The sequence below is a fragment of the Leptidea sinapis genome, chromosome 34, assembly GCF_905404315.1.
Source record: "Leptidea sinapis chromosome 34, ilLepSina1.1, whole genome shotgun sequence".
NCBI lineage: Eukaryota > Metazoa > Arthropoda > Insecta > Lepidoptera > Pieridae > Leptidea > Leptidea sinapis.
Window position 1 is genome coordinate 3072719 of NC_066298.1, and position 27109 is coordinate 3099827.

A 27109-nucleotide genomic window follows, 5' to 3' on the forward strand; every position below is an offset into this window, starting at 1 on the left:
TGGCCGTACCGCGATAGCATAGCGCTGGTTGCCTTGAGATATAAGAGTCCTGTTTTTTCAAACTGGCGCAATTCAATTTGAAACTCAAACACTGCTTGGCGATAATAAAAGACGAGACAAATTATAAAACAGTTTCCTTTATTTCACTTCTTTATCGTATTATTCGTATTTCCTTCTATATCTACGTAAAAAGCAATTATTACCATATAGTGATAATTCGCATCCACTCTTTTAAAGAGCACTAGAGCGCTAGATATCAATAACTAACTATAAATATCTCCGGTCAAATATTGAGCGATGTCTTTGAACGTAGAAATCAAAACGTCACAGGTCACAATAGTTGAGAGGGAGGGTGGACAGACGGCACCCAGCGTAATCTGTTCTTTTGTAATCTGTACACTTGGTTAATGAAAATTTTACAAATATGATGTTAAAATGAAAAAGAAGTGGAAGTCCTATATTTATTCTTATAGATTTATTCTAAGCACTACGGAAAAAACCAAAACAAAAGCAGATAGTGTCACCTAAAATCTTGATAGTAACTTTTCTTTTACATATAAGTCTTCAACAATTCCCCTATAAAATTTACCTATAAAAGTAAATTAACTATCTATGAATCTAAGTTCTACATTCGTAGGTACACCGTAGCAACTAGCAGATATGATTACATACCATGTAGTTATGGTTGATATAAAATATGTCCCAAGTACAGAAGTCTATAGATAATTTCAAACAACCGCTGCTAAAGACAGTTCTATATAAAGAACAGATCATTATAAAAAGCGCTATTTATAAGTCTTTGACTCCGCGTGAATGAAACAGGCCTCTCCTGTGCAAGGGAGCGAGCGGTTCTCCTTGGGGCCAGGAATCAGGACACACCAGTGCACTCCATAAGAGATCGCAATTCAAACTTGTTGCTCTCATTAGTATTGTAATTGCGATGGCATCTTGCGGGAGCGTGTGAAAGTCCGTTATTTTGAAATATGTACTAGGAATGTGTCTAAGTACGTCTTAATTGGTTTTATGGGACGAATCGATGCACTGCATAACACGAATGGCTTTCTTGATAATGCCTCGATGATTTTTTTGTCTTATATATAGATGGCGATCACTTTTAGTTAAAGGGTTGTCATGATCTAATACCGTTACGTTCGTGGGATCGTTTGGTTAAGGACGTTGCCTCGCGCAGGCAAAATTAATTAAAAAGGAGTTAGATAAGGTAACTTTAAGTAGCATTTACTATTATTGCTTATCTAGTAGTAGCAACTGTCAAAAGCTAACATGAAGTCGACAGCCCGCGCTTCCAGAACAATGTCAATGTCATCGGTTAGGAAGCGCTGGAGACAATTCATAAGGAACTCTGTACCTACGTTCAACGTTCCAATTACAACTGGGACTGCATATAACTACAACATTAGTACCTATATATTTTATCTTATTTGTAAGTCTGTCAAGCTTCTAAAATAATCATTATAGGCTTACATAGCTTTTGTGTTAAGCACGCACCTACAAAAAAATTACTTTATAAAAATCTATCGCATAGCAGATAGACATTTTACTGTAAGGACCGATTTTGTAGTGAATGGTTGTGGTATTGGGTGGCTTATAGTTAAAAGAAGAAGAGATAGAAATATATTATTTAATATAGAGAGTGACTATGACATAGCATATTGCAACAGCACTTGGCAAATGTCGTGAACCTACATCAGTTCGTAAAGGGGTTTTGACACGGGAAGAACAACTGATAACAAAAACTCCCAACCCATCTTTTAAATAATAGAATAACAAAATTGCTTATCTTACTTAATATCATACTATACAATTTGGGCGCAGAACCAGTCAAGAACCATGCATTATTATCATCATCCCTATAATCTGTTATACTATTTAAAAAAAAAATATATCTTATGAGTGAGTCCTAGTATACTATCTGGTATTTCAATTGGTAACATCTAAATCTTGCTCCCAGACTATTGTTTTTATTGTAAAATTGAATACCAAAACCTCAGATCATTTAAATGTATATATTATAGTTAGAAAATTGTGTCTAGAACTATAACATCTATTTTGAGGAATGCACTCACACTGACACAAAGTATCAGAAAAATCGCGAGTGCAAGACGTAGCTTGTCACGCACACTAAAGTATTATTTCTGACCTGTTCTTATCGGTTGTCTAACAGCAAGAGACTCATTGAATGATGAACTCATGATTCATGAAGCATTGAGAGCAAAATTTAAAGAAAGTAATATCTTTTATTTATTTTTGACTTTCTTGACAGTTGCTTCTCAATATATTCCTGATAATTAAATGTATGTTCATAGGCACATAAGTGAAATTGCTAAAAACTGTCATAACCATAATGTTAACACCTGGAACACAAACTTATAGTAATACTCGGCTAGGTCGAGTTAGTAAGTCTTTTATGGGGTGATGTATATGCTTTTACTACAAGATCCCAGAAAATGTTCAAAACAAAAGTATAACGATATTCAAAATAATTGTTAAGAAACGTTTGTGTGGTAAAGGTTACTATAACATAAATGACTTTATGAACGATGCCACAGATTGGGAATGGAGCGACCGCCCTTAGGCTATTAAATAATAAGTTTAAATACAATATTACTTTACTTGTACATTATTTTTAGGTCAGAGGCATTCTTTATGGAATAGGTAGAAGTTTTTGACTTTCAATAAGTGATGGCACATCCTATTTTGAATAAAAATATTTGAATTTGAATTCGAGGACTCCGTCTAGACGTATTAAAAATCTAAGACCAAAAACTATGAAGTCTACGTGTATCTATGAAGGAGTATACGAGGACCACATTCTATTTCAATTCCACTTCAAAACCGGCCTATTTAGACGAGGAATCCTAATACAAATCAGAGAGGTTTGCATATCAGATTCTCCACGCGCAGTTTATTTCCATGTTTGTCTACAACTGATCGCCGGAACTAACGCGCCTCTCCGATGAATATTACATTCAATAGGCTTAGTATGCTGTATGAATAATGTATCAATAAAATCTCCACAGGTACCAAAATATTTGAATTTTTAATATTAATAGGGTTCCGTATCACTAAAAGAAAACCGGACAAGTTTGAGTAAGGCTCTCGACATAAGAGACATCGCACAATATGTTAGTTGCGTGGCGGACATTACCGGATTTCGCCACCTGTTTTTTAATATTGGTTATGATAACTGAAATAGCTGAATGGTCATATTTTAGTAACAATCTTCCCGTTGGTTACTCATTGACTACAGAAACCGTTTAGAATCACTTCGTTTACAGTCTTCTCAGGACCTTGTAGAGAAAATGAACATTTAATACTAATTCCTTCAGTCAGTTTATGGATAAAGTTAGTACTAACAATACAAGTAAAAGTATTTTATTAATATTAAAGGTTATTTTTAAAGGCTTTATTAATTTATTTGAAACTTTATAGTTTTTGAAGTCGGTTATTTTAATCGAAGTTTTTTTTAGCTTGAGAATTCCACAAATATAACTTAGGCAGTCTTTTATAGTGGGAATCTACACTGAATAATCCTCACAAATTGTATAAATCTTAGATAATTTATTCGTATAGATATATACACTGTGACAGTTATGAACACATCGAAAAAATAGCAGCGAACTTTTAGCCTCTATTTTCAGCACCGCATGCACACTAAAACAAAGTGTGTCTTACGTATCGCGAGCGTAAGACGTAGCTTGTCATGCACACTAAAGTAATAAATCTGGCCTGTTGTCATGCTCAGAGAGGCTCTACAAACAAATAATCTAAGGTAAAAATATATTGTCATAAAATTTGTAGAGTCCCTCAAGTTTTATAAGTAAATTATGTAGCACAGAAAACATTTAAAATAAACCAACACAAATAAATAAAATCTGAGATTTAACTTATATTTTAATCCTAAAATTATATTTAATTATTACCTCATTAGTATAAAGATTAAAATGAAAAATACGGAAACATTACTACATAATTACCCTACTTAGCAACTCTATTGTTAAAACCTGTTTGTTGAAATAATATTATATATTGTTTATCCAATGTGGCTTAATTGTGGCCGGCAAAGATGGCTTCGTTAAATTGCTTAACCAAATAAGAGTAAGAATCAGTTACGGATAATTTATGTACATTTGGTCTAACTGCCCAGCTGTTAGTTAACAGCCAGCCGGTTTAATAATAACTAACTACAACATACATGGTCAACTTTGAATAATTAAATATTAATTTATATATTATACTCTAAAATATTTGTTACGTTTTTAAAGTGATAACCCTCACTTCTGGGATTAATACATAAATAAAATTTGAAAAAAAAAAAATGTTATTGTCATGTGCGCTAACTTCATAACATTGTACTACACGGTGGCCTCATGCCGGGACTCGAACCCACGACCTCTCGCGTTCGGTGCGAGTGCTCTTCCAACTGAGCTAACCGTTCGAGTGACATATCGTCATTAAATCTTGTATGCTTTGTTCAACTCTCAGGCTGTGGCTTCATCTACAGGATCTACTTTACAGTTGACAACCTGTTCAAAAGTCGCTGGAATGCGAGAGAACGTGGGTTCGAGTCCTGCATCGTTAATAAAATTTTTAAACGAACAAAAAAATTCTATAGATAAGCTACTTTTTTCGCTTCGGTATCGTTATGGCGAATACACAGTAGGTATTATTTAAAAACATATTCCATGTACTGTTCTTAATTTGTTACGATTTTTTATATGTCTAAATGAACCCTTATAACCACTCTGAAAAGCGTAATCATTAAATACCAGTAAATATAAATTATTTAAAAATATGAAGCTCACAATTATCCATATTTGAACCCCCTTATTCATAATAGTCTGCTAACTTAAAGCATTGCTAATGCTCACTCTGTCTTCTTCTATTGATCTAAGTCAGAATGAGAAAAAACACTACTAAGCGGCTGTTTAAAGTTAGCGGACCATTATGAATAAGGGGGTCAATTTTTTATTTATTTTATAAAATTTGTTATTTTGATCAAAACTAGACTTTTTCATGTAAGTTTATTATTCTTTTTCGCACTAGTGCTTTTAGTTTTCATCTTGCATTGCAACCTCAGAATGCATGAAGGAGCTTTTTTATCAAAAAGTTTTCTATACAAACTTCTTGTACGAAATGACTATTTTACAGATTTATATATTATTATTAGGTATATCAATTAAATTATTTTGAATTTAGATCAATTATTATAAATTATTGTCCTTAAATTGGCTGTACGCTTAGAAAGAGAGTCTCTTGTTCGTCTTACACAAGCGATTTGTATGACACTTTGTGTTACTGTGCGTGAATTGTTCAAAATAGAGGTTAGTTCTAAAGTCTATATTTTCGACGTTTTAACAGCAGTCATAATCTCTCAAAATAGAGGTTAGTTCTAAAGTCTATATTTACGACGTTTTCATAGCTGTAATAATCTCTCAAAATAGAGGTTTGTTCCAAAGTCTATATTTTCGACGTTTTCACAGCTGTTATAGTCTATCTAGACCTATAAAATATGATCTAAGGCTGTACGCATATCTTATATGTAAATGATAATTTGTGTTAATTTTTATGTCACGGCACACTGTACAATTTATTCGCGAATTATTAAAAAACAAAATAGCCTTTTAAAAGTTTTTTCAGTCAAGGCTACACCGTGATACATACAAGAGGCCTATTTCGCCACGGTTGCCTAAAAGCGGAACATGTCGAATACGATATCTGTTTCCCATATCGAAAGTTATGATTACGAGAGATCGATTAGTGTTTACGAGAGTTCGATAGAGAACCGAGACAAACGGGCCGGGATCACGAAAGTGTTCAGCGTGCCGTCACCGCGATATTTATTGTCTTTATAAAACTACGAGCCGAGCCGTGACACGACTTAACGATCCACTTGTAAATAACACACGCCTCGAGCGTTTCTTTATGACACCTGTTTGGAAGTTATCACTTCAATTCAATAGAGGCATTATCTTACTAGGAAAACAAACGGTATTACGTAATTCAAATTGAAATATTTTTATTCAAAATACGATATGACATCACTTATTGAAAGTCAAACTCTACCACCCATTTCAAAAAGAATGCCTCAGACCTGAGAATAATGGGCGCAACAAACTCAGCGGGCTTATTTTTCATCTAAAAATATGTTTACAAAGCAACATCGTAAAATTAAACTTAGTATTTAATAGCCTGAGGGCGGTCTGTGGAATCATTAAGAAAGACATTTATGTTATAGTTACCTTTACCACACAAACATAGGAACACAACATAAATAGGTTAAAAAAGTAATAATCTATTTACCATTCACAGTTTTCGCATATAACTATAAGCGTGTAACAAATAATGTACAAAAAACAAAATAATCTGGAATTAATCGATGTAAAAGTATAGTAAAAAGTATATAGATGTAACACACGAAGACAAAATGAATGGAAGTTATAGTATTCAGGTATTCAGCATTCAAGAGAACACGCATTCATCAAACGCCTGGTCAATCTACCACTTAGCGCGTTTGGTGACGTATTGAATAGCGGCCGTTTTCAATAACCTATCTATCCTTAGTTTAACTTAATAGACGTAGAAAAATCTATACTTTTACGCTTACTTACATTTCAATAACCTATTGACAGATAGCATTGGACTATAACTATATGGGACATAACCATGGATAGATAAGATCTTGTCATTAAACGGTGACAGCAATGTATCCGTAAGTTAAACTGAGGGTAGATAGGTTATTGAAAACGGCCATAGATCGAAATCAGGGAAGTCAAATAATATCTGATTTATCGCTAGTGGACACCTAATAAAATATGAATGTCGCATGAGGCTTATATACAATCTGGATTATACACGAACATCACATGCAAATACAAAGTTAAGATTATATGGACTTCCATTTAACATGGTGACTTATATACTTCCCTGGATTCAATTTCCACACGTAAGCTCTATAATTTTTTGCAGTCAATCTAATTTTATCTATCCTTCTGTACATATCAACACCATCTCTTGTGAAATCACATTAAACTCAGAGAAAGGACGGCTACTTTGGCATGTGAAATGCAATAATGTGTAAGTAGGAGTTTGGTAAACGATAACACTCGCACAGGTATACGAAGAGAGCGTTACTTTGACACCGGCTCGCTCGCTCCAGGTTAGGCTTAGGTTTCGATCGTGTGATAAGTACTCTCTTCCAAACAAAAAAAGTTTGGTACGTGGAGATAGTACTCTGAGAACAGTGCACAAAATATTTGGCGTTCAGGAGGCTCCTTTGCACATGATGCCGGCTAGATTATGGGTACCACAACGGCGCCTATTTCTGCCGTGAAGCAGTAACAAGTTCGGTCAAATGAGACTTAACGTCTTACGTCTCAAGGTGACGAGCGCAATTGTAGTGCCGCTCAGAAATTTTGGGTTTTTCAAGAATACTGAGCGTGCTGCTCGTCTCGTCCCTTATTTTCATTAAAAAAAAAACAATTTGAAGAATCATTATCTTCCATAAAATAAAATATAATTTCTATATATATATATTTTTTGCACGATTGTTAGTATTACATACTGTAATTAACACAGTCTGTAAATTGATATAAACAAAATACTTTGTTAAATAATTCAAGCGTATGTAAATATACATAAGATAATTAAAATACTTATTGTACAAACTTAAAACGCGTATTACTGAATTTAAACATTAATTACTTTGAATAATTTACGTTATTTATTTATTCTCATGTTTCTACCAACTTCATGTGATAATGAAAATTGTCGCTTTCATGATTTAAACAATAATTAGTTTATAAAAATGTGTGAAAATCATGTTATTGACATAAAATACTATAATTTTAGGTAGAGTACGAAATAATAACTTAAAACCATGCTTTAAAGTTTTATGTATTCATCGGATAGCCATGCAGTCCCAGTCAAGTAATGGTAAGTCTCCACAAACAGTATATAGTACGGGCTACCTGTTACCTTTCCTCACTTTCTAAAATAACCAGCCTCTTAAAAGAGCTTTCGATGTCGGAAAGGGTTTACAAAACTGTTTCTAATCTCTATTCGGCTATTATGTCGGTGTTTTAAAGGTTTACTCTATTATCCAACAGTTATATGAATACTGTCGCTCTAGAGTCGATGAGTTTTCATCATAATATGTATTCTAAATAGTGCGGGTTTTATTCCCGAATACGGAAATGGAATTATTTATTATTAGCAGCATAATATTTATATATATATATATATATATATATATATATATATATATATATATATATATATATATATATCTGTTAAGTATCTACAATAAATTTAGGCAAACAGAAACAAAATCATCAAAGCTACTTTATGAGAAATATTTTTTTTATGAAAATAAGGGACGAGACGAGCAGGGCGTTCAGCTGATGGTAATTGATACGCCGAACCCATTACAATGCAGTGCCGCTCAGGATTCTTGAAAAACCCAAAAGTTCTGAGCAGCACTACAATTGCGCTCGTCACCTTGAGACATAAGATTGTAAGTCTCATTTGCCCAGTAATTTCACTAGCTGAATATAATATATATATGATAAATATGTTCAATTCTGCCAAATACGATGGGAATTGAACGTAGGATTATCACACTAATAGCGAAATGATTATAAAATCTAATTTACTTGTAAAAAAATCCGATGTTAATCAATTCATCTTTCATTTAAATCAAATTTAAATACATAATATTATATATTTACATAGCATGTTAACATAAATCTATTTTTTGGTTTCCATTTCAGGATTACTGTCAATAGTTTCCGCCGCTATAAATCATTTTGCTAAGGCACGGAAAGAAACCATAAATAATACCCGATCTGAAATTAGGAGATTTGTGACGTCATCGTCCGAATGATACGTTTCAATCGAAATAACAGCCGTAGATATATAATTTGCAGCTGCTGATTGATGAAAAACCCAGAGTATTCAACTACTGCAGTACCGTTATATAAAACTACAGGATAGCCACATAGATGCTTTATAAGCGTATTAATTTTAGTACAAATCTCAGTTCGTTTATAGCTTGTTGAGGTGTTGAAATATCTCTAACTATAAGATTTACACCCTATATTTCTAAAGATAAACTTTATCGCTTTTATTCTCTCGGTAATGGAAGAAGCAGTCATATCCTCTAAAATAATGGCTAATATATTAGTAAACAGAAGCTAATTAACTTCATAAATTGTTTAATAACATCTAAGTAATTTGATAAATTAAAAAAATAATGCTGGATGAGTTTCTTACGCCGCTTCGTCTCTCTCAGAGCGCCATTTGTTTCCGAAGCGGTGGTAGTGATTTAAGTAATTTTGAAAAAAAAAATGGCATCTTTATACCTTTATATAATATCTCAAATTTTTTAGGTATATATAGACAAATTTCAAAAATTCTTATAAATAATACGAGCATTTATTTGCTAATTGTGCGTTGAATTCGTATCGCATTCTGTCGGAAACTCTTATTTCGGCATAAAATGGGCTAACTATATCTTTTCTGTATCTATGACAAAGGTATGCAAATTTCATGATAATTAAGTAGCTAAAGCGTGAGAACGTAATAAGCAATTAATAATAATAAAAAAAAAACAATCAATTAATTATAATATTCTTTTATTTAAATTTCGGCGGGTATTTAGAGTTTTCGTCAGGTATAAATAGTAAATTTAGTGAAATGATAACACGTTATGAATTATTTATAAATACAGTGGTAACAAGCGGATGTGAGTAATAAGTTAATAGGGGTGGGTTCGACCTCTGGCGCTGTCATTAATGACAATAAACACGCTATCAAAGGACAATGGACGATTAAGATAATTATTATGAAACAGCAGATTACCAAGATTGACATAAATATTGGATTATAATGCCAATATATATGGTTAATATTATGACAGTTGAAGTCAATGAGTTACAAAAAGCCCTAACTAGTGTTCGGCAAGTCCTTAATTAAGATGATCAAATAATAAAATAAGTTAGACTTACTGGACTCTCACGCCGTTCCTAACTATCGTACAATGAACTTTTAAATATAATACTTTTTGTAAAAACCACATATTTATTCATGTGCATGGCGGCCATTTTGGAAGGCGCCATCTTGGTTTTCATTTATTGTTATAATGGCGATAGTATCAAGCGTTCAGCAACCCTGACCTCTGCGGTCCTAGGTTCGAATCCCAGAACGCAAACATTTGTGTGATGAATAGGAATGTTTATTTCCGAGTAATGGATGTTTAAAAACATTTATGTTTATTGTATATATATATTATTTGTCTCTCATAGCACACACTGTGCCTAGTCTGTCCTAGTCTAGTCCGGGGCTACAATATTTGCGTAGGAATGCAAAAAACACACTATCAAAATTTACACACGGACGGACAGATGGGTAATCTTACGTACGGAACCATAAAAATGGTAGGTACAAAGAAGAGAGTCTATGTGTGAGGCCAAATCGTACTTGTCAGATTTATGTGACTTTGATAGAAGGGCAGGACAAACGAGCGTACGGGTCACCTGATGTTAAGTGATCACCGCCGCCCACACTCTCTTGCAACACCAGAGGAATCACAGGAGCGTTGTTAGCCTTTTAGGATATGTAGCTAGTCTGATGAGAGATGGGTGTTATTAACAATTAGGAAGTTACAGAAGCTATATAAATATAATCAGTTATTCGTATACTTAAGAAATAAAAAATATAGAGCCTAGTGCAAGTAGAGCTCGTGCACCAATAGGGTTCCGTATCATTTCACAAAAGCGAGAAATTTAAGATTTAAAAATATTAGCGACAGTAAAATTGTACACGCAAACTTACAGTTACGCAGTATCTATGTATGACCCAATTTCAATAAATGAAAATGAAAGCACTAATTGGCGAGAGAGATATATACAATGAGTTGCATGGTGTTGTAATATTAGCATGCGAGCGAGGGATGCTTGGCCGGCATGCCATGACAGTGTGACGGAAACAAAGCTCGCGGGGGACAATGTACAGTCACCTGCATAATTGTTAGGCCCGGTCCACATGTAACGAACGACGCGATGGTGAAAGAAAGCTATGTAATGGTAGCGAAAGAGTACTTGTATATGGACAATGTTTTTTATAAAAGAGAATTTCCAAAGGGCTGACACTTTGGTAGTAAAGACTAGAAAGAAGTAGGTATATTTTCTAGAAGCTTTCGTAGCTTTTATGGACGAATGAAAGAATGTTCTTTCAATGGTTGGAGTGCAGATATATAGGATCTTAAATTTAATTACAAATATGTTCTGGGTTTTTAGTTAAATGTTATTGATAGATTTATACATATTTTCATAATATTGCGTCAATGAATTACAACTGGACAAAATATTTACCTTGTATGTAAAGGAGGTTTTTATTCTCAATATTAGATTATTATAGTACTGAAAGTTGCAACTTAATTTTTGCACTTGACTGTACGACTATTATGCGAGAACGAAAGTGCTCGCAATCGCGAACGTGCGAATTTATGCGCTTGCGCAACTCATGTACCTACGTTTCCGCCCTTTATTAGCAAACTTACATTTTAATTACCAAAAGGTAAAAAATTAATACTGCCTTTACAATAAAAAGATATCAATAACTCCAAAACCGCGATTTTTAAATTACAATATTATTTTAATTATATGGTCGCTAAGTAGAAAGGATAACTTATTTTTGTTATTCAGAGTACGTAATAGATTAATGTGTTTTAACTTAATATCTATTTTATGGTAATCACTTGGGACCCTTGGATTGAATAATTTAAAAATAATAAACACTGCCAAGGAACAAATAATCAGTAATAGTACGTGTCTATATTTAATTATATTTCATTATTTTAGCACAACACACATAAAAATAATTAATGTATACGAAAGAAACTGTAGATAAAAAATATAGGTGTTTTCATATCGATATGATATGGACACTATTGCGAGGCCAGTAAATATCCCGAATTTGAGTATTACATTTCAAATTGTTTACAAATGATAAAACGAGGAGATGAGCCACCTTATTGTACGCGGTATACAGCATCCAGATATAATATCAACGGAGTCGCAAAACATGTACGCATCACTAAATATATTTGAATATATTGACAGACTTACAGACTGAAAACGACGCCAAACGTCTTAGATATGACCCCCATCGTCTTCTTCAGGCCCTTGATGAAGTGGCGCCGGCGAAGCCCCCGGGGCACCACCGGCCGCCACTCCAGCTCAGCGTACGAACTAATCTTGACGACAAACTGAAGACCTCGACACAAAGCGCACCGCGCCCACACTGATCCTCATAGTCCTTCACGGAACCCGGCTACCTGCCACCTCGCATCACTCTACTGTCCGTATTTACGAGCCAGTAACTACGGGAGTACTCATAACACGACCGCTCAGTACCGCGTCCCAGACAACACTAACTTGACGACTACGAAGCACGGACCATGTAGCTACGAATACTTTTGCTACGGACTCGTAAGCAACAGTGTATCAAATAATGAAAAGCTTATCTTTTCATTATTTGATACACTTTATAATATTAATAATTAATACACGGTGAATATTAATCACCTTCTAACTTATAAGTTAATTACTTCAATGTCAGAGGATGTTTTACGTATGGAAGAATATTAAGTAGTTGTACTATTATTTTCAATGATAATGAAATCAACATGATAAAAATCATTTTGTGAGAATAATTAAAGTGCACGTTCATCTTGTTATCTGATTTACGAATTTCGTTTCAAACTTAGATGTGCCGCTTTTTTGTACTGCAATGTGTAAAGTTAAATTCCGCAAAACATTTAAATCCCATTTCGAACAAAAGCAATTTAATTTATCAATTTAAAACTATCATGTTTAAAATAGAAATTGTAAAAATATTAATTATTGTAGTAATTAACAATTATGAATAATAAAAAAGTGGAAGGACTGTGTCAAATAGAGGTCCATAATGTCTAATAGTTGTTTAAGCATAATATTTTATTGATAAATATTTAACTTACATAATTTATACGTCTAGATAGAGCTCTTACTGTTAGACAACGAATAAAAACAGGCCAGTAATATTAGTTTAGTGTGCGTGAAAAGCTACGTCTTACACTCGCGATTAGTATGACATTTTGTTTTAGTGTGAGTGAATTGCTCAAAATAAAGGTTAGTTCTAAATTCAATTTCTAGTCATAGTCTATCTAGACGTACAAATGATCTAATATGTTTACTTATACTAAAGTCGCACTACGTGTTCTTGTGTACTTAACCAATCATGTAAACGTAAATAAAGCCCTCATATAACTTAGAGATTTAATTCGTAACATTAAACATTTTATCGACGAGAGATAATAAGTAGCACAGGTAACCAATTAGCTGATCACAGATGCTTTTCAAGGGAAGTTACACGCGAGATATGCACGCGAGCCTGTCTCCAACCATCGCGGGACCTCGCGTGTTGGGTAGCTTCGATATTTAAATATATAATGTCAACGAACTGAATATATTGAGGTCTTAATTGTGTTATCAAGTCACGAATCGCGCTAATAATTGTATCTCTATTGTCTACTAATAGTTTGGTACACCTACATTTGCACATTACGACCCCGTCACGAGTTAAATCTTATGGCACAGATGAGGAATAAACATACCAAACCTGCAGATATGAAAATGCCAACGCTCTTTATAGAAAACCGAACAAAAAATATCATATAAAATATTCGATTGTCATCTTGCAACTCTATTGCGTATCTGTGAATGGAACAGAATAAAATCGCGATACAAAAATAGGTGTTGATCTTAGACGGGTGAAAATTTGCAGTTGTACGTATTTTTTAATGATGAATCATAATAAAATAAAATTAAAAAAATTTGTCCAAAAATTAAAAAAAAATGTTAAGGGTGAACAACCCTTATCACTCAGGGGTATGAAAAATAGATAGTAGCCGATTCTCAGACCTACTGCATATAAAATTTGGTAAAAATCAGTAAAGCCGTTTCGGAGGAGTAAGGTAACTAACATTGTGTCACAAGAATTTTATATATAAGATTTTATTTGCAGAGTAAGTTATGTTGTCGATGCAATAAGAACAGTGATATTTTTTATGACAAAATATGACCAGTGGTCCGCTGGATGTTCATCTTATGGTTGACACGTCCTACAGATTCAAGCCAATATTCTGAGTGGCATCGCAATGATTGCGCACGTCACTTTGAGACGATTTTAAGAGATTAAGAATCTTTAGCCCACTAAGTTGACAAACTCTGGCGCCCTTTCAACTGAAATATAATAGGGCTTGTAAATAACTGAATCGCGGCAGAAAAAGAAGCCACTATGGTGTCCATCCAATATAAGTATAATGTATGTGATAATTAAAAACATTCCAGGCTCCAGATATAAGTAATATATGTCAATTTAACTCCTCAAAACGCTCCTAAACACTTTACATGCATGGTTTAAATGTAGGTCAAAGCAAATCGAATGTTAAATATAAAGATGGGTCGCAGTTTATTTGTGGGCACGTATAGGTATATATATCTGTATCTGATTCTATTTAGAAAAGACGATTGATATAATACAACTCGCCTGACCCACATCAATATAAGATAACTTACTTTTTTAACTTCCTCGTGTTAGTCATGACGTTAGATCACTATTTAAAACACTTTATCATTCATTGTTATTAAAACAATTTTAAAAACGATGAAGCAGTAATTCGAAATACAAGTAAGCTCACCCAGCGAGTCTCCCTTATTCGACTCGTGCTGACTCTATCCGAAGTATCGGAACAGGAAATATAATAGTTGTCCTTACTATACGACACCTACCAGGGCACCATATATACTCCTGAGCTGTTAACTGCTACCCTCTAACCAACACGTGGCACCTGCGTCGTACCGCACTGTCACTCGAAATACTCTCAGAATCGTTCAAAAAGCCGCATTACCTACCTTTGTAATATAACTTTCCCAGGCTTAGAAAATTTCTCAATTACCAAATATATATTTATTTTTAATGTTATATAGATATACTAGCTGACCCAGCAAACGTTGTATTGCCGATATTAAAATCGCGATACAAAAGTAACTGTTGATCGTAGATGGGTGAAAATTTGAAGTTGTATGTATTTTTTAATGCTGACTCATAATCCAAATTTAAAAAAAAAATGTCAAAAAAATTCAAAAGAAAAATTTCGTTTGGACCACCCTTTACATTTAGGGGTATGAAAAAATGCTCACAAAATTTCATGAGAATCGGTCAAGCCGTTTCGGAGGAGTACGGGAACGAACATTGTGACACGAGAATTTTATATATAAGATTATCAAACAATAATGACGCCAGTCAAAACAACTAAGTTTTAGAACTCATAATCATACACACTCACCCAAACAGACACACACAGAGAAGTAAACAGTGATTTAAAAGAGTGCTAATGAGTTTACAAGTCATGGATGTATTAATGTTAAAGTAAATGTTATCGTATTATATACGGGGCGGTTTTTTGAGAAGGGCGGTGATGGCCAAGTCAGAAACTACGAGACTTAGATATCTTGGTGTTAGAGGTCGAGTAATACATATTATATCTTTGCAAAGTTTTGATTCTTTTCAGCAACAGAGTCCATTTGTCCAATAATACAGGATGTATTTTTTTTTAAATCATTCGGGTCGATTTCCGTCAAAACTTCAAGAAAAATTAGAAAACTGAATATGCAGTTATTGGTTTCTTATAAATCGAGGGCATTACTCCTTTCACGAGTTTTCTCTAAACAATTTGTTATGTTTTTTAAAGTGATAACCCTCACTTCTAGGATTAATACACAAATAAAATTTGAAAAACAAAATTTTATGAACGATGCGGGATTCGAACCCACGACCTCCGGCGTTCGTGGGTTTTTTTTTTTTTGGGAGGTTTTGGCGTGGGAGGTTTTGTTTTTCAAATTTTATTTGTGAGTTTTCTCTAAGTCTCGTAGTTTTCGATTTGGCCATCACCGCCCTTCTCAAAAATTTACCTTCGTATCGTTTTCTCGCACCCATAGTACAGACTTTGCTTTGTTTGGGGCAATATAATTTGTGTAAGAATGTGTCAATATTATATTATAAAGTCACAAGAATGTAATAAATATTCCAAAGCGGAAAAGTTGCACATCGTCATTTTCTATACAGTTTCCATGAAAAGGACCATTTAATATGGTGTTTGTTTATGACGTATGAAGCCTTAAGGGCTTATGAAAGGCGATACGTGTCAGTGCAGTCAAGTGCACGCCTATGACGGTGTTGTGATATCATTATGATTCATAGCCTACTTATTATTACTATGGAATTATGCCTTATGTATGACTCGCAATCTTGCCCACAATTAATTTGATGTCATTCTTAAAGGTTGTTTGCATTTTAACTTTAAGTATTGTTGTGAGGTTGACTGTATATTAGACTATTTCGTTTCAAATTAAACTATTCAATTTTTTTAACCGACTTCAAAAAAGGAGGAGGTTCTCAATTCGTTAGTATGTTTTTTTTAAGTTTGTTACCTCAAAACTTTCGACTGGGTGAACCGATTTTGATAATCTTTTTTTATTTGAAAGATGGTGCTTCCCGTGTGGTCCCATTGTAATTTGGTCCAGATCTGACAATGGCTTCCATGAGATAACTATAAAAGTCTTAAATTTGCATTGGATGATAAATTTACATTTATTATTAGATTTTTCATTGCTGCATTGAAAAATTTAGTATATCTACACATATTTAGACAAATTGTTGGTAAGTGTACTACAAATTCACTAAAAATCAAAAAAAAAATAACATAACAAACAACCGACCTCAAAAACACTATTCCAAAACAATAGATATAATGTGCACTAAAAAGTACAAAAATAATTGCGTCTTATGTTACAATCTCATTCTACATAGTTACGATTATTGTAATTTTTGGAGTCGGTGTCATCCAAGATAGGTTTGTTACTATATACATAGTTATAGGTGAGATGTGCTTGAGTCGTGAGGAGGCGAGAGCGGGTCGCAACGGAAGGACACCCATTCGAAAAATAACAATAATCGTAACTAGAATTAGATTAATTAATTAGATTGTAACAAAATACGCAATTATTTTTATTGAATATTATATCTATTGTTTTGGAATGGTGTTCTTGAAGTCGGTTGTTTGTTTTGTTAATTTGTTTTTATTTCAACTTGACATTAAGAAAATTAAAAAAAAAATAGCGATTTACCAGATAATTCAAACAAGGTAACTCAAAATTAAACTTGTTTTGTAATTGTAATATACATGTTCAAGTCGGTGTTATTGTTAAGAGTTTTTTTATGATAATTTAGTTACGAATATGGTTGAGTACGTCTCATGACAATTCAAATAAACCTAAACACGGCTGGAATACATTGGTTTCAATAAGGAGTTCCGATGCATATCTTTCGGATTCATCACCAGACCTGTTCGATGGTACTATTTTAATTGGAAATTAACTTGATTCTATTAAAATTAGAATATTTTTATGCAAAAATAATAGGAATGTAATCACTTCAAGAACTACCTACCAACAAATCGAAAATTTATGTCTCACACCTGAGAAGAACGGGCGCAAGAAACGCAGAGTAAAATTTCGTTACAATTAAAATTTATAATTGAAAAAGCCTTCGGGCGCTCTCTCTATTCCCAATCTGCGGTACTATTAAGAAAGTTATGTATGTTATAGTAACCTTTACCACATAAACGTCTTTTGATATTTTTTTTGAATTTCGTAACACATTTGTTTTGAACATTTTCTGGCATCATGTTCTAAAAGCATTGCTTCCGTCAAATATTTGTCAAAGATCCGGTACCATTGCTTGATTTTTGTAAGAGTTATCCGCATACCTATAAAATTTGAGGAGATCTTTATTACTTATGGATACTATAAACATAAGTACATTAGTCATTAATAATGGAGAAACACAAAACGTGAATTTTATCGTTCTTTTTTACGAAGGTTACAACGATTGAGGGATGACGTTAGATTTGTTGGCGTGTCGATATCGAGATAGGGGTGGGGTAATTGTGGCATCAAATAGCGATTCGGACTATTACCATAATTATATTAAGTTTAAACCAAATATAAATATTAATAAATATAGATTCTAGTTTTTTTACCAATGATGTATCTTACATTGTTTCTTGTTTTTCACTGATTATCATCACCATGGATTTTTCCTCTTATCTTCTGTTCTTCCTTATTTTTGGAGAGGAACAAACCAGTTTGCAGGTCACCCTTACGAGAAAAGTGCTCACCGGCACTTATATCGAAGAGAATCCTGGCGGTTAAATTTTTAATGACCTATATTTAGTAACGGGTGTTATGAAGTATTTTAGAAGGTATGGATGGAGATGTAGGTATGAAGCACTATTTATCGGAATATTCGTTTATTAGGTACGTATTGGTTTATGGATAGGAAAAATCTATAGAGTGGGGGGCTTTTTTGCATAGGTCTCGGCTAGTGGGTACCCTACCCGTGCCTTTTTCTGAAGTTCTCCATGAAGCAGGAATGCAAGCAAATATTGTGTTTCAGCTTGAAGGGCGCCGCAGCCATTCAAATTTGTGAGCTAATGAGACTAAACATCTTATGTGTCAAAGTGACGAGCGCAAATACGATAACGCTCAGAATTTTGAGTGTTTCAATAACCAATCAATGGGCACGGCAACATACCATCAGCCTCAGGTGAACAGCTTTAGTTCATTCCTATCTATCATCAAGAAAATAATCTAGTTTTTCTAGTCATCTGATGTTACACAGTAACGATTCTTAATAGTAGTTATTTATTAATTGTTCGTTCATCCACGAGTGTGTCCTTCATATCTCGGAACAGCGACGATGTAATACGATTCGTCACGACACGCAACGACACACAATTACACTAATTATATTCATACAAATAATTACAACGATGATGTAGCAATGTGTTTACATTTACCAGTGGGAGGCTCCTTATCATCGGATGCCGGCTAGATTATGGGTACCACAACCGCGCCTATTTCTGCCGTGAAGCAGTAATTGTCTTACACATTACTGTGTTTCGGTCTGAAGGGCGCCATAGCTAGTGAAATTACTGGGCAAATGAGACTTGACAACTTATGTCTCAAGATGACGAGAGCAATCGTAGTGCCGCTCAGAATTTTTGGGTTTTTCAATAATCCTGAGCGGCACTGCATTGCAATGGGCAGGGTGTGTCAATTACCATCCGCTGAACGTCCTCCTTGTCTCGTCCCTTATTATCATAAAATAAAAAAATCTTTGAATGTTGTTTTTTAGTACATAAATTCCTTGTCCGACCCACAAGTAGGGCTCGATTGACCAGTGATTTGAACATCGAATCCCCAGTAAACATATGCATACATATTGCTTATAGTAACTCTAAGCATTACAGAGCTCCATATCTTTTAGTGCTGATGTTGTGTGATGATCATATAACATTTACCCAGGATCATTCGTATGACACTCGGCGAACGACGGATGTTGAGCAAGCCTGGAGGTGGCGGAATTATTTGAGAGTTGGGATATAAAACACCCCCGCCATCACTCACTGTCATAATCGAATTTTCCAGTTTGTAGCTTACTATCTTTTGTCACGGGCAAAGACACCCCTTAATCAATCGAAACAGGTTTACATCTTCATAATGATTTTCATTTGAATATCTTCTCGTTGTCATTTAAAGGAAATATTCGTAGTTTTCATTCGTAGTAATTGCAGTATCGTGCCGTGGGGTGAGGCCGTTATCTATAATAAACACAATGTTCCGATAGATTCGTAGTAAGCCTCAGGCTGTTCCGTTGTCATTGACTTGGATATTGTAATTGTTAATTTCCTCAAAAAGATATATCTTAATTGCTTTCTATCATTAATTGTTATCGTTAAAGTATTTTTCCTAGTTAAGGTTTCTGTCTGCAAGCTTTCCAGAGGTAGGCTTCTTTGCACAGAATGCAGTGGGTTTGTGAGACTTAACATCTTATGTCTCAATGAAACGTTATTGCGATGCCACCCAGAATTTTGGATTCGATCAAGAGTCCTAAGCGGCACTGCAGGGCAGGGCGTACATATCACTTACTGTCAGGTGAATGTTTTATTACCGTCTAGTCACTTTTTCTCATAAAAAAAGTAGTTGAAATAGTTTGCCGATAACCGACTTCGAAAAGGAGGAGGTTTACAATTCGAGTCTATATAATATATTTATGACCTTATATTTCCGCCGTTTGGGGACCGATTTGAATTACTTTATCTATTTGAAGAGATATACTTACTCTCCGTTTAGCCCCATTTAAAAAATCGATTTGATGAAGTTGTGGTTAATTCTTGTTGTTTCTTAGTCGTAATTTTAAAGTTACCATGTTTTTAAGGTATGCAAATTTGAAGTCGGGTTCTTGTTCATTTTTAACCGCAGCGCTGTTGAAGTTACTTTAACTGGGAAAAAGAATGTAGAAGAATCGTTATACCTTTATCTAGTGTATTTCATATAATAATCACATTAAAAGTTATGTTGGTGTTGTATGAATGTCTTGTTAGAGATATAGACTAATCTTGATAAGCTCTCATTTCTCATGAGATTGTTCCACAGACGATGCAACGGGACATTTAGTCTTTGATTATTTAAATGAAATTATACAAAATATTAATATGGAAAATGGCTGGTGCCTAAAAAAACGTGAATAAATTTGTCCTCAAAATTGTCAGTTTAGATAGACGGGCTATTTTGTATTCGCGTCCGACTCATTTGTCACTTAGTGCCGGTATAAAAATTCGATTTGTGATAAAAGTTTTTTCCATGAATAAGAATCTTGAACAGCCTTGATATTTAAATGTTTCTCTCAGACCATTGTTTGTATTTGTAAGTGTTGGTTTTATGAAAAAAAAAAGCCTGCTGAGTTTGTTGCGCCTATTCTTCTCAGGTCTGAGGCATTCCTTTTTTGAATGGGTGCTACTTCAATAAATGATGTCACATCCTATTTTGAATAAACATATTAACGCGAGGCGGGCCTCCATAGATTACACCACAGAACTGTAAACATCCAGTTCATTGAAAGTCGAGCGGCGTATTATGCGTACGCTCCGAGCACGTGGCCATATCGCATTCATCTCGAAGGGATCATTATCTGGGACCCTTATGACCTGATTCCGCTTACGTTGGAACTGGAACGATGGTATTTTAAACTCTACAATGTATTTCGTTTGGAAGAATGTGCGGGTACATACCTAAAGTTTTTACTAATATGAAGTTTTTGGTTAATTATTAGGGTCTGTATGTCTTATGATTCGGGAAACTATATACATTACAGTATGCCAACTGCTTCTACTATTTTACCTACTGTCAACAATATTTCAAGTATTCAATAAATATAACAGCTATCTACGCTGCAGTATTGATTGATTAGTAATGAGATTACAAAAAAATATATATTTAAAGGTAAAAATAACCATTCACCATGTGACTTTTCTGTCCTCTTTTTCTCTTTTATTCTATTTTTATCTGTCTTGTTTTTATACTGTTGTCGAGTTGCTTATTCCATTCAGAATATAGGTTTGTATATTCATATGGAAAGTACAATCGCATGTTAAAGTTCTCCACAGACGCTTCCTCATTAACCCGCCCTATTCACACTTCAATTAGAGAGTTATTAAATTCACTGACTCGAATAAAACAGGATGTTATCAATATAGTGTTAGCATTGTACGAGATTAGTACTTATTTGAAAACGCGGGCATATATACCCGCATTTGCAATTAATCTAAATGGATTCAGAAATGGAACACTCAATGTACCTCAAATCAAATATTATTTTATAAAATAACATGCATGTAACATTTTTTTGGGTACAACACGGTCAGATTGTGTAGGAGCTGGAAGAACCTTAGCAGTACAAACTGTACCTAATATTTACATGAACCTGTGTCGTTGACACGGCTATGTGTTATACATAAATACTTTTAGGTATATAACGATATTTTATTGTATTGTGTGACAATCATTTTGAACACCTAAGATCCTTAAGTCTTTCATATGTTATTCTGAATGTAACATTATAATTTCTCTTGGTTGGAAAAGATATCAATAGAACATATTATAGGCAGGTTATGTTACTGTATAACCAGTTTATTTATCATTGGCGATGATACTAAAAGTACCTATTAGGCGAATCAGATTATTTATTTAATACGGCCTCTTGTCAAATAAATGTTTATAGACATGACCGATCACCTGCGACATTTATACCCAATTTTTCTATATCTATTAAGTATTCCGTTGGCAAAAAAGCTTAAACATTCCCATCTGTTTTGTTTTAAATTTTAGTAAAGCTCTGATATGCACCTCCTCGTCCGTCGTAATTACTTAGGTGACACAGACAAATAAATAAAATGATGGATCACATTGAAATTTAATTAGTTAACTTAAGCTGATGGTTGTGACATAAAGTCTGATAACGTTCGTTGTTCCTTCCCTCTCCAACAAAACATGATCTCTCATCGATAAGAAAAACATGATTAATATATAATAGTCAATATACAAACAGAAAACGTAGGCATTCTGCAAACGTTAAAAATTTTAAAATCCCAGGGGACACATCTTTATTTACAGCAACCCGCAATACTAGTTCATACTCTTACTTTCACATTAAGTGCCCGTATTGTGAGGCAAGTTATTTGTTTGATAATTATACCCTAATTACTGGAAAGGGAAGGGTTTGTCATTGTTACTGTCTCTCGTTAGGGCGTCGTACAGTCGTTTGTCTGCAATATAACAAATATTTTTTTAAATTGCTGAGTGGATGACGTTTTAAATACGTCTATCATAATTATGTATTTCAATGGTCGGAGGTGATAACCTATGTCCTAATATCAAGTGAGCCCTATGTAGTTAGCTGGCAGTTAAAATTATACTATATGTATATAAAATATATGCATATAGTAAAACTAGTAAAGTATATATACACAATGTTTTACTAGATAAACATTTACAATTTACATTAAATTTTTTTCGGCAAAATGAAGAATAGAAATTTGGTTACTATTTAGGTGACTCCTCTCATCGGATGACTCTCATTAGGTCCTCGACTGCAACTTAATCTCTACCTTATACTTTTGAAAAAAAAATATTGTCCAACTAGTTCAAATAATATCTGCCTTTATCTTACTTCCCACAATCAAAATTACTTGTATTTTAATTCGTGGAGAAAACGAAATAAAAACAGTTCTATTCTTAACGGGGTTACAACATATAATAATAGCTATTTATAATAATTATTTAAATCGAACTTATAATCCTCCAAACACACTCAACTGAACACAAAAAATGCGGTAAAAAACTCAAGACGAAGATTAGGTGGCATGTTTCAATCACACCGGGTTGCAAGCGCAGCATTTCTTGCTACCTGAGGTAATTCGACCGAACTTGTACCGTTAGTTAAAAAAAAACTTGATCAAGGAACATTGTTGAGAGAGAAGGCTCCAGAAATTTTGTTAACGGAATATAGGATGTTTTAGCCTGGGTTAGGATCATCGTTATATAGAATTAGTAGCTGATGCCCGCGACTTCGTCCGCGTAGATAAAGGATTTAAAGAAAATAGGCAAGTTAAGTTAAGAATTGAAGATTATCTCATGTCCTATTCCAGTTCCGGTTCCCGTTTTCGCTCCCGTTCCCAACGTATTATATGAATCTTATTACGAGGAAGATAGCTATCGCAAACTAAACCTACTATTGGTATAGTTATAGCTCATCGACGTGAATTTCAGTTTTTCACAAATCCCGCGGGAACCATAGATCTTTCCGGGATAAAATGTAGCCTATGTCCTTTCCCAAGCTATAGTGACTAGTCCATCGCTGTACCAAATTTCATCAAAATCGTTTCAGTAACTCCGGCGTACCAAACAAACCTACATACACATATTAAGTTGAGATAGCAGGGAAACAATTAAATTGGTATCTAATAATTGAATATAGCAAAAATACGATTACAAGTGCTACAAAACACCAAGGCATAAGTTTGTGATCGGTTTGGAAGCGAAACTCATTTTGGTTATTAAGATATATTTCAAAGGTGAATTTATTGTGGGTAGGTGCAAAAATAGTTAAACTATCCTTATAATCTAATACACCTTATTAACAATGATTATAAATCCGCAATAATGATTTGCGTAATTTGTAAATCATAAATATTTTTATTTCTCTTTTTAAGGCATGCTTCCTCCATAAATCATACATTTTGCCACACTTACATATAAACTGCAGTTAGCTATGCAAAAAATATACAGTTATAACGTGGTATTATTATCGATACTTTTATTGTCAAGTACTCCAGATGTGGACCACATTAAATTAAATGATTTTCAATCTTATTCCAATCTCAATAAAGTGTTTTGTAATATTTACGTAGGAAATGCATCTGCACGGGTGTCTGGTATGAGTATTTTCAGCAAATGTATTGATAGTGTGAGAAAGATTTGCCAGCAATAGATTTTTTCAAAGGGTTCGAGTAACATGTTATTACTATTTCAATATGTTACAACAAAAAGTATTTCGTAACTCACCTGAGCTTCACATTCCACGAAATTATCTTTTTTTCTCATTCCAATGATTCAAAATGTAACAGCATTTGAATTATAAAAACAGCTCAGTGCCGTATATAGCCTAGCGTACGTTTTTTTTCAGATTGAATTGAAATTGAATTGCTTGATCTCGAAATTTTGAAAATCTTTACTTAAATATTTATATTTAGAAGGAGAAAAAAAGATCTAATTATGTTTTCCACTAAAGAATCTAATTAGGAATTCTTCCTTTACTAGTCACTATTATGAGTTTTTTTTATAATTAACCACTTATTTTTTTTTTGCAAACGCAAGTCAAAACGTTTGAGTAATTTGGTACATCACTTTACATACATTGTTGAAAATATAATGTAAAATGCTAAAACTGTAAATGTAAATATAGATTTTAAAGAGTTGGTAATTACTGCTTGTGACTTCTTCTCATTAAAGCTCAAACTTTTAGAAGTGGTGGTGAAATCCTTGACATTCATAAGTGTATTTTTGACACCTTTTTAGTTATTGCTTATGTATAAAAATTGAAAACAACACATAAAAATTACTTCCTGTCATGTGCCACCTGTATTAGGATAAGAATATATAATCTGAAAGTCCTCAGCTTCAAATATAAATTTCAAAGTGAATAATTTGTTATCATTCCTTTCCTAAACGTAACGACAAAATAATATTCACGTGTGTCAAGTTAAAAACAGTCTGGAATTTTCCGAACCGATATAGCTTCATCCGGTGCCGCATACCAAGTGTTTTGGTTATATTGAGGACATTTGCTTTGATCTATGAGCTTTATCTGTCGGATTAATACATTACTAATGAGACGGTAAATAGCTGATGCGTAAAACCGACGAGAGTAGAAATAGTCATTAAAAGATACAAAACAGTTAAGCCTGTTTATCTTCTATTATTTTCATAGAAATTGACGTAACATTATATAAGTATATTGGAATATTTTTAATGTAATCGGACATTTGAAATTATGAAAGTATGATTGCAAATGCTTTGACGAAATCTCGTACGGTTTTATTTACTCCCTTAGTAGCAAATGGCTAGATTTCAATAACAAGAACCAATGTAAAAGAAATAAAAATATTTGAACAACTTAAAATACAAAACAGCTCAATTATAGATTAAAGTGTAAGAAAGATGAAAGAGAACAATTTCATCAACTTGAAAGAAACGAAATCGGCACGGTATAAGACTCACCGAAGTAAAATTAGCGATATAGCCATCAAACGTGAGTTACCTGAAACAAAGAGATGAAATATGAATAAATCGTTTGGCGCTTCAGTAAAACGCATTGAGTGTTTATTTGTTGAATGCGATGATGTAGAGGTGGCCGGTGTGGAAATAGAACCGCGAAAATAGCGACCCACGGAGCGCGCGCTCGCATCGTGTCCTGTTTGTTTTCAATGTATGAGAATCGAGTGCATCAAATGAATGTAAGAATAATAGAATCATTCATGACGATTTGAATGAATGGAAAATCATTCTCAAGTATTTTAACGATCTCTACAAGTAAGGTCGTCATATCATTGCGGCTGTTGGCTGTGTCGGATTTACCATCAAACGTGGGGGTACACATCCTAATAATTGCGAACTAAAGACGCTGGTTCAAGGATAGGCTTCGATGATTTTAAAATACTGTTTGTAATTAGAAAAAGTAGAATAGAAAAGTTCCTGAGAAAAAAAAATAACAATAGACAGAATCTTTTTAGTGTGTTTTGTGTTTATTATATAAAATAATTACTATATAATAATGAATAATTTTCGTTAAAATAATATGAAAAATATTGACGAAAATAACGTTTTGATCAGAATAGAATATTAAACTTATTTTGATACAGTTAAAGATAAAGTTGGATGTCAACTGAGTAGGCCACTTGAGCTTTAAATAGTTTCTGCGTTGTTTTCCTGCAGATATATCATACAATCTGGGCCAGCGATAATTTTGTTAACAGGAGATACTAATGAAATGTAAGCATTCTATTTCTAAGGAAATTAACTAGTTTAAAGATTATAATGGACAGATTTTACGCAATTCTAAGCCACTGAGGCAATAAATAGCATTTACTACAGCAGGTTTGTTTGTAACCTCTTATTTTTTTTTATTTTTTTATGGAAAAGGAGGACAAACGAGCGTACGGGTCATCTCGTATTAAGTGATCACCGCCGCCCACATTCTCTAGCAACACTCGTGCTTTTTTTAAAGGTACCCATGTCGTATCGTCCCGGAAACACCGCACAAAGAAGTTCATTCCACAGCTTTGTAGTACGTGGAAGAAAGCTCCTTGAAAACCGCACTGTGGAGGACCGATACACATCCAGATGGTGGGCATGATATCCTAACTTGTGGCGTGTCGTACGAAGGTGGAATTCAGCGGCAGGAATAAGGTGAAACAACTCTTTGGACACTCCCCGTGATAAATTTTCCTTTTAGTCTACTGTAAGGTATGAAATTAAGTCAAGGTTCAGTAGAAACTGTGGAACCCGAAACTCTAATAGTTCTCCTA

General features: G+C 33.8%; 1 protein-coding gene across 4 annotated transcripts in view; it reads right to left on the reverse strand.

Moving 5' to 3' along the window:
- LOC126974905 (E3 ubiquitin-protein ligase HECW2) overlaps positions 1-27109 on the reverse strand; it is a 168440-nt gene that overhangs the window by 36148 nt on the left and 105183 nt on the right. Inside the window, exon 1 of one of the 4 annotated variants that reach the window (XM_050822631.1) lies at positions 12147-12460. The exons of the other annotated variants lie outside the window; for them this stretch is intronic. Coding sequence (XP_050678588.1) covers positions 12147-12187 — 41 coding nt within the window. The 5' untranslated portion in view covers positions 12188-12460. Of the gene's footprint in view, positions 1-12146; positions 12461-27109 lie in introns of those variants that run through there. 4 annotated transcript variants of the gene reach the window in all.